Source organism: Hoplias malabaricus, chromosome 4, assembly GCF_029633855.1.
Source record: "Hoplias malabaricus isolate fHopMal1 chromosome 4, fHopMal1.hap1, whole genome shotgun sequence".
NCBI classification, from domain to species: domain Eukaryota; kingdom Metazoa; phylum Chordata; class Actinopteri; order Characiformes; family Erythrinidae; genus Hoplias; species Hoplias malabaricus.
In genome coordinates this window covers 22,350,228-22,360,548 of record NC_089803.1, presented here as the reverse complement: position 1 = coordinate 22,360,548, position 10,321 = coordinate 22,350,228, and the positions used below count along the sequence as shown (strand labels likewise).

General features: G+C 39.1%; 1 protein-coding gene across 1 annotated transcript; it reads left to right on the top strand.

Moving 5' to 3' along the window:
• Positions 1-264: 264 nt before the first annotated feature.
• Positions 265-10,101, top strand: cdx1a (caudal type homeobox 1a). The gene is made up of 4 exons (XM_066667081.1): positions 265-751; positions 2,400-2,402; positions 8,711-8,856; positions 9,904-10,101. Exons 1-4 carry the CDS (start codon positions 265-267, stop codon positions 10,099-10,101), a joined length of 834 nt encoding a protein of 277 aa, XP_066523178.1.
• The last annotated feature ends 220 nt before the right edge of the window (positions 10,102-10,321 follow it).

Here is a 10,321-nt window from a genome sequence, read left to right as displayed (position 1 = left end):
AAAGGGGCAATAATAATAACCCCCCACCTTCACACCCCGATCATGAGGCGCCCAGTATCTCGCGCCGGCGGTTGTAAAACCTGTGCGCGCGCGCGCGCGCACTCCTGCGTCACCGCGCCGCTGTGCAAACACGCCTCGCGCTCAGGTGCGCCCTTGCACGCGCGCTCCAGGAAAGAGGAAGGTAGATGAGCGCAGGGCAGCTGAGGAGAGACACCAGAGAGCTGGAGAACGCTGCGCTCCGGGGCGCACTGGCAGAGCGCGAGGATGTCTGTGAGTTACCTTTTGGAGAGGGACAGCGTCGCCGCGGGGATGTACGGCAACGCGGCAAGGCAGGTGAACCTAGGTGTGGGAGCCCACCAGAGCGCCTACCCATCGCCTCCGTACTCGGATTATAGCGCCTACCACCACCACCACCACCCGCACCATCCGCAGCAGCAGCATTACCAGAGCCACGCCGCTCTGGAGCAGCAACAGAGCAGCTGGAGCTCCGTCTACGGTGCTCCGCACGAGGACTGGTCCCCGTATGTCACAGGCACCGCGGCGCACGCCTTCCCCGGCCTCAGCCCCGGTGGAGTGTCGCTGCTGCCCGGTCCCGAGCACCGGAGCCTGTCGCACGCCGCAGGAGCTCCGAGCACCGCCGCCTCCGCGCCGGCTGCTGCCGCCACCAGCGCGGTTAATCCACACCTCTCCCCCGCCTCACACACACAGCACGCCGAGTGGATGAGGCGCACAGGGGCCCCAGTTAACACAGGTACGGACCCCCACACTCAGGCAACAAAACAAACGTGTTTACACGGTTAAATCTTTAAGAAGGTAAAAAAAGATTAGTTTAAACTGAAGTTAACTTTCCAAAAACACACAACTTACTGACACGTGCCTTTTTTAAAGCGTGGACCACAGGTCAGAGTAGAGTCTGCTACAAGAGGACACCTTAATCCAGGAAAATCAGAACTCACTTACTGGTATCTATAAAACAAAAACAACTTAATCCAAATTCTTTCAGAAGTTGTGTTTTACGTCTGTTCCTGGGCTATGAAGAATTGTTAATGGAGACTCTTATTAGCGAGGAAACTTAAGTCCAAGTCCATCCCTTAAAATCGATAACATTTATAGATAAATAGTTTTAAAAAATCCCAAACCAACTTCACCCAAGTTCTGCTGTTGCTTTATCTGTTTCACAGACTGAGTTTCAAAGCCAGCGCTCAAAATGGAGACTATCAGAGGAAGGCCTCTGGAATTATTGACAAGCTTCTTTTTATTAAATTCAGAATGGACACTGTCATCTGATAAGGAAATTTAGTCCAGGACGACACACTTAATAAATCTCTCAGGATGTACTGACGTATGAGTGTCTTTTGATCCAAATTATGTTGTTTAAGGGTGCGTTTCCAACACCATGGTTTAGGAGTATGCGAAGCTTAAGAAGATTCATAGAGCGAGTTCAGTGGACATGGACTTCCATGTCGATACGGCTTCGACTTTAAAATCCTGTTTAGTCTGTGAGTATAATGGAGTCCAGTCCAGTTCAGTGCATCACACTGATAACTGTTGTTTTAAACTTAGCCAGAATTTAAACCCACGGCTGCTTCCAGACATAGACATATTGAGAAAACACTTTTGAAACTGCTCTAAAAGCACTGCTGCCCTAATTTCTAAACTAGCTGCAATCACAAAGCAGAGAAATCAGACTTTAGGAATGACTTGTCATATAATTCGCTTTTATTTTATTCATGTTAATACTAAGGTGTTTTTATGGTTCATTCAAGTTCCAAGTTGTTTTGTGAAGACCAAGCATTATTTAATTATACAAAATTAAGTGTAATTATGTATAATGTATATTTAGAGAACACAAGACTGAACGTTTATTTTATTCAAACTTAATTCATAAAGTTATTCCGCTGCTGACATTTCTTCAGCGTTGTTCATAATTCTTTCTGTATTTTTTTCCACACAGATTTGTTTATCGCACCCATGTTTAATGTAAATGTGGGTTACATGTGAAGTTATAGTGCTATAACAGAACAATCGTATGCATTCATCTTCAGTGTATAAAAAAAATCTAAATTAATTAATTCATTGTCAGTAAGCGCTTATCCAGTTCAGGGTTGCAGTAGGTCTGGAGCCTACCCGGAATCACTGGGCGCAAGACAGGGACACACCCTGGACGAGGCTATATAAAAATAGAATAATTATAAACAGTGAATTAAGTTTTTCATGTCTGATCAAAAGCAAAACAATACCAAATAAAATATTTTTTATTAAAGGGTTTCTGAACAATTGCCTGTAAATATAGCTTTAATTTTCCAGATCATGCAGCAACAAAATTTACACGTATAGCAGAAAGAGAGATGACAGTGCTGTTGGACCCATCACACATCAAATGATATCATGGGTTACAGGTGGTCCATGATGGTTACCGGCTGGTAGAGTGCGAGGCTTAAAAGCCACAGACTTGTTTAAATCGAAATTCTGCGGTCTGTTTACCACGTGTTACTGCAGTCATTCTACTTCTATGAGTTAAAACTGAAACTGTTGTTGAGCTCATCGTCATTGTCGTTTACCCTCAGTTCTAGGTGCAGGTAACTCATTACTGCAGGAAATCTAGACTGCAGTCAGGTACTACATGAAGGCTAATAGTTATGTAGGTGCTCTGATATTGTTATGTAGGTGATAAGAGTGTGGTATTCTTGTATTGTATGTGTACATACAGCATGTGTGAGAATGGCACTCACAGGCCTTTCACACCATGATAGCTTTAAACTCATCAGCGGCTTCGTTGCAAAAGCCGTATCTGAGTGGTGTAATGATATGTTGGCTTAGGTGTGAAATATTACTGGTATATTTATCCAGAAAACTGAGGTTAGAGGAAGCAAAAAACAGATGAGTTCAGATGAGTTTTAAAGCTGCGGAACTGTCAGGAAGAAAATGTCCCGCTTCATATGTATAGAATCTACCAATATGTAATGTGTAATATAGTAGTACAGTGTTTATATATATGTTTATGTAACCTAATTGCTTTATTTATTTATGCATTTATTCATTTATTAGAGGCTACCGGTGTGTGCTACTACCACCTTAACTATCCATATTGCCTACTTTATAACACCCATTATGGGGTTATCATTTGAGTACATTTGAGGCCTCATATATAGCCAATGTTACCAATTAACCTCACAACCAAAGCTTTACTACTGTATTTTATCATTTTATTGACAGGCCAATTTTTCTGTGTCTGTGGGCCACAGACTATGATGATAATGAGCCATTAGACTACTGTTAATGTAATAGCAAATGCCTTTCTGTAAATGTGTCAGAGGGTCATGGAGAATTTACTGAAATCTCCCTATAAACATGAACAAAGGAAACTCACACACTGTAATACACACTGATCAGCCAAAACATTAAAATGACGTCCTTTTTGCTAAAGCCATTGTCAATTTTATTAGATTCCCCGACCATACAGAAGCACTTTGTAATTCTATAATTACAGACCATAGTCAATCTGTTGTTTCATAGTCAGACCTACTCAGTGCTGCAGTGACACTGATATAATAGTGATGGGTTACTGTGTGTCGCACTGGTACAAGTGGATCAGACACAGCAGTGCTGTTGGTGTTTTTAAGCACCTGGACCTAAGTGCCACTGCTGGATGGACAATAGTTCACCAAGCAACAGTGTCTTGGAGTCAAGGTCCTGTGACAACTGATGATGTACTAGAGGATGACCAATACAAACTATGCAGGCCATAGATCTCGGGTGGTTGAATGAGGTATGTGTGTCTTATAGAGTGGCCAGTAAGTGGACACAGTGTGTACAAGTCAAGTCATATCTATTTCTATTGCACATGTAAAAGACAACGAGTGTTGGCCAAAGTGCTACACAGTAAGCAGTGGACAATGAGTGTAGAAACAAGGAGGTAGATTTGAGGTTATGCTGCTGTGCGTATACCGTCTCAGGTTTTGAAATAGCATTTGCTTTAACGGTGATTCAATTTCCTAATACACACTTTTGCTCACTACCCAATTTTTCCAATTTTATAGCATAACAACCTGGTTTCAACATGAGATTTGGGATTTTGTGCATTCTTACTAGATTTAAATGAAGATTTTAAATATATATATATATGTATATATAAAGATCATAATTCAACTTGTTTTGTGGAGAGTGATAGGTACCCTAGGTACTGCACCATATGGTTTAGTGTAAGATTTAAGCAAATGTCAGCAAAATTATCCAAACCTCTTTATTTGAATCGTGAGTTTATGGCCACCTCAAATAAAGTGAAGCATAACTTGTATGAACTTGTCATATGATGACAGACGTTTTGGCTGCAGTTGCTGAACCTTTTCGACCTGTGTACTCACCAAACACCACGCTGGCTGATTTTACTGACTATCTCACATGAGCACGCACCTCATTTCACTTTGTATCTCACTGAGCTCCTGGCTCATTTAACTCTCTATCAGAGTTTTAACTATATTAGTCAGGAAGCCTTGGACTTGCTAGATGTTCAGTCTAGACCCACTGGAGCCTGCGGAATAATCAGTAACACTGTTTTGTATCGTTAATGTAATGTTGATTGGCAGTAGATTGATTAGTAGGTATTGCTTAAACAAGGTACTCAACCATTTTAACAACACACTGCTATTTTATTTCCTCTTAAGCTACAGGAAATTTGGTGTTGATTTCAACATGAGAGACATTGTAATACAAGTAATTTTTTTAAAAAAAAGTAAATAATTGAATGGATATCACTGATAAAATGGGTAGTAATGGTTAATAAACATATACTATGGCAACTACAACTGCTAATAACAGTAATACTTTACTTATAATGACAACAGAAGAAACAACGAAGCTCCGTTAAAAATGCCTGTCCCTCTAATACTATTACTACGAATACTCTTACTGCTTCTAAGAGTATTACATCTGCAGAATTTTAGTTTATAAATTATGCTGTTTAGTAGTGCTCTATAGAGTAAATGGTTCCTCCGCTAATGAGGTAGAAGATGAACACACATGTATACAGTACTATGCTCGATAAGTTGGGTGTCCAAAGGTGGTGTGGTGTTGCCCAACATTAGCACCTTATCCGTCACTGGGGCAAAGCACAAGGCGTCTTTAGAGCTCTGCAGCCTGTCGCCTGGTGAAAGATTTTCTGAAAAGCTAACATCAGAAGCCAGGCAGACTGATGACCCACAGGCCACTCCCTACTGTGTCCACTCCAGGAGGAACCCACCACAACTGATAACACTGAGGAGGGAGGGAGGGAGCAATGGTAGGGAGAGGGAGGGAGAGAGAGAGAGAGAGAGAGAGAGAGAGAGAGAGAGAGAGAGAGAGAGAGAGAGAGAGGAGAGAGAGAGAAATAAGGAAAGTGAGCATGACTTTGATGCACTGTCTGAAGGAAACTGAGAAAGTAACGGCAGTAACTGTAGCTGAATGCCAAAAATGATAACTGAGGTCATGCTGAGTGATATTCATTTCATGCCATCTACATTTACCCTCTCAAAAAATGGCAGTAAATTGCACCTTTCTGGGTATAAAACTTGTCATTGGGGTAGTCCTCCAAAAGAACGTTGAGTTAGGGAATGTATGTGTATTTTATTCCATTATTTGTTTTAAAAATTGCTTTGACTAATTTCTGACAAAATACACATTTTATGCCTTCCTGTAGAGTAACGGTTACAGCATACATCACTGTAATCTTATTAAAGCTACACTGTCACTGTGGTTGTACACTCAGGTTTACATATTTACTATCTTTAATTAGGGAACATAATTGCACATTATTTTATTATAATTGTAGATTTTAAAACTGTGTTTCATATACCCCATTTCACCTCCAGGGCTTATATTAATTTCATTTTAATTTACATAGTTTTATAAGGAAAGATTACAAATGTTCAACTCTCGTCCTGGAGAAGAGAATGTAATGTACCCTTAAAGAGCACAACGGGACGTTAAACCACTGTTGTACCTTTAAAGGTACATTTACACTGTTCTGGCCCCAGCGAGACCCTGAACTAGATACGTGGTTACAAACAATAAATGAATGAATACATACAGAGTAACAGTGGTGAAACACTCAGGAGAACACATCTGAGTACATATTTACATATACCACATATTGTACATATGCAGTTTGAGGAAACCAGTACAAGTAATTTTAGTATTTGTAAAACATGTCTATTTCATTATGATATAATCATAATAGTTTTTGCCACAATAGGACTGCCCCCACACAAACACATTTAAACACCTTACATTTTAATTTAAAATAAACAAGTCATTATTGATCTATCATAAATGATTCCTCTAAACTCTGTGAGGCTAGTGCTAATGTAGAGTCTTACAGCAATATTAGAATCATATTGTACTCGTATCTGCTAGAAACAGCCATACGTTTGAAAACAATGATTCCACACATTTGAGCAGAACTGTATATACCAATCATCCATATCATTATGACCAGCTCCTTGTACTCACTGTACAGTCTACTTTTACAGACTGGAGCCCATCTGTTTTTCTTCATATTTTACTTGCCCTCTTTCACACTGATCTTCAATAGTCAGGACCTCCACAAAGCAAGCATGATTTGGGCAGTGGATCATCCTTAGTGCTGCAGTGACACTGACCTGGATCAGACACATCATTGTTGCTTGAGTTTTTAAAAACTGTGTTGACTCACTGTCCACTCTGTTAGACTCACATACCTTGTTGGTCCATTTTGTAGATGTAAAGTTAGAGGCGGTAGCTCATCCGTGATTGCTCTCCAGCAGCACAGTTGTGCCTGATCCACTCATCAGCACATTAAACATTCACTGTAGAACTGAGAACAATCCACCATCCAAACCTTACTGGCCCTGTGGTGGTCCTGTGGGATCCTGACCATGGAAGGACAGCGTGAAAGGGGCGAAGAAAGTATGCAGGGCAATAGAGGGACTACACTTTGTAACTGTAGACTTACAAAGTGTTCCTGTATGGTCAGTGTAGCTAAGAGAATAGACAGTGAGTGCAGAGACAAGTAGGTTGTTATAATGTTATGGCTTATCAGTGTATATATGCCCATATGTGTAGTAATAGTGGTCTTATCTATGGCATGTCTGAACACTTGCTCATGATCATTATACCAGCTCAGTGTCTCAACAGAATACATACTAGATCAATACCATTAGTGACTAAACCACCTTAAGCACTGGGTGTATATATTTGTTTTCTGTCATTTTGTTCTTTATGGTGCAAATAATTTGGTTTTGATAAGAACTGCCACAAATCCTGACCTTGGGGTCATGAGAACCCGTTGTCTTTGAACTTGACATTTTTCTAAGCTTATGTTGGAAAATTATTTTAAACTATAAAGTATATATACAGTACTGTGCAAACAGTTTATTTACGAGAGATTATGAGATTTAAAAAGCTATTTATCTGAGCAGTAAGTGTTTATTGCTAAAAAAACAAACAACAAATAATGCCCAACATTAGAATAAAACCAAATAACATTATTCCAGTGTGATACTCTGTGTGTGAACGTATTGGTTTAACTTTTTCCAAGTCTATCCTCATGATAGTCCACTTTTTTTTTTTGAGGTTTTCATCCAATACCTACTTTTACCGGTTAATAATGATTTTAAATAATGTGTGCAGCTGATTTAAAAAAATCATGAAATCACGGAAAATCTGAACAAGACATTGTTCTTAATACTCACTCAAAACTTCATAGAAAAAAAAAATGTATTTCTTATTTAACTTTATACAAGCACATCGTTACTGAGAAGGCTTTAGTTTAAATATATATAATTATCTTAGGTGCCTAAGACTTCTGCACAGTACTATATATATATATATAGTATTTTAATTTTTTTTTTTACCTGTGTTGCTCTCTATAAATGTTAATATAGTAAATGTTAAATACAAGAGATGTCACTTTTACCCAAAGTTAACAAACAGTGCTGCTTTTAGAACAGCGGATGCTGTTTAATATTGGTCAAAAATGGAAAGCATACCAAACAAACTTCTAGAAAATCAAAGTATAAATTTGAAGTTTATACATTTTTTTGTTGTTTTCTTCATACTGGCACATCTGTTTGTCGCACTTTGTTTGTTCAGTTCCTTTAATGCAGTGATAGACTCATTTTTAATGAGAGTGTTTTAGATAATATTTTGGTGATCTGTGTGCACATTAGTGATGCTAGTTTATGTTTCTTCTGTTCCATTTGAGTAAAGCAAATACTGTAACACAGAAGCTGATTGTTTTTGATGTGACTTAATTGAACTTATATTTTATTGTGGGGAGACACATCCAGTCATTAACTTTATTACCTGTATTGATGACCCAAATTATTTTACTTCTTAAATAGAGCTGATACACTGGACTTCACAATCTGTAAATTGCTTTGATGAATTATATTTCAAACCCTATGACCTATATATGAACACATGCGCCATCACTGTTATGACACCCTGAACCTCAAAAATGGTAAATTATAATTATGTCATAACAGACAAAAATGGAGATACCAAATTTGGTACCCTACGATGGTATTTTACCCTCTAAATCATGAAGGTACTTGTAGAATAAAATTACTTGTATTTACCACATGTAGCCTCTTTTCTATACTCTATGAAGGTCCACAGACTTCTCATTTGATAATAAATAAATAAACAAATGAATGAATGAAAATAAAATCTAAAATCGCTTTGCCCACTGCAGGGAAGACCAGGACAAAGGATAAGTACAGAGTGGTGTACAGTGATCACCAGCGTCTGGAGTTAGAGAAGGAGTTCCATTTCAGCCGCTACATCACCATCAGGAGGAAGGCTGAGCTGGCTGTGGCACTGAGTCTCTCAGAACGACAGGTGGGATTAACAAGACTCAAAGAACTCAATAGGGAAAGAAATGTTAAATTGAAAGTGTACACTAAAATGTTCTTGCTAGGAAATCTGGGTTAGGAAATGCTGTACTCCACAATGATTTCTCAGACCTGGGATAGCTTTGACAATAATACAGGGTGGGCCATTTATATGGATACACCTTAATAAAATGGGAATGGTTGGTGATATTAACTTCCTGTTTGTGGCACATTAGTATATGGGAGGGGGGAACTTTTTAAGATGGGTGGTGACCATGGTGGACATTTTGAAGTCGGTCATTTTGGAATCTAATTTTTGTTTTTTCAATGGGAAGAGGGTCATGTGACACATCAAACTATTGGGACTTTCACAAGAAAAACAATGGTGTGCTTGGTTTTAACATAACTTTATTCTTTCATGAGTTATTTACAAGTTTCTGACCATATAAAATGTTTCTGACTTTATAAAATGTGTTCAAAGTGCTGCCCATTGTGTTGGATTGTCAATGCAACCCTCTTCTCCCACTTTTCACACACTAATAGCAACACGGCTAGAGAAATGCTAGCACAGGCTTCCGGTATCTGTAGTTTCAGGTGTGGCACATCACACGACCCTCTTCCCATTGAAAAAACAAAAATTTAAAAATGATCACCATGGTCACCACCCTTCTTGAAAAGTTTCCACAAACAGGAAGTTAATATCACCAACCATTCCCATTTTATTAAGGTGTATCCATATAAATGGCCCACCCTGTAGTATCACTAGCTATTATTTACCCACAACAGTTCCATTTTAAAGCCTGCACTTAGGGTTAAACAGAGTTATTTCTTTGAAATAATGACTTGGCTAGAAATGATAGAAAGTTTTGATGCAAGTTAATGTAGGTTGTTATATTGGAGTATGTTTATTCCTTCACCTACAATGAAGTGTTTACAGAATTAAGTAGCTGATGTGTTCAACTGATACATAAAACAATTCAAGCAGTAATGATGCGATTTTACAGAAGTTTACTGAATTCTGCTCTAATTCCTGCTGTTATTTTGTACTCCACAGGTAAAGATTTGGTTCCAGAACCGACGCGCCAAAGAGAGGAAAATCAACAGGAAGAAGATGCAGCAGTCACAGCAGGCCTCCACCACCACGGCCACTCCACCCAGCCTTGACCTGCATGGGAACGCTGCTGTAGTCGCTAGCGCTAGCAACAGCTTGCTGACGGACACGTTATCTACCACTATCAAAGAAGAATACTAAAAATCTGCTGATAGCAGAGGTGGAACACTTGAAGTGAATGTTAAACAAAATAAACGTTTACACTACTCCCCTGTCCATGCTGAATAAACCTCTCGTATCACCCTGAACACACAAGAGAAAAACTAAAAGTCACAGCTAAACCACTAATAGCAAATGATGCACAGTATTTCTGTTGTTTTGTCAGTAATCAACATCATGATTTAGGAGAAGCATAGTGTCA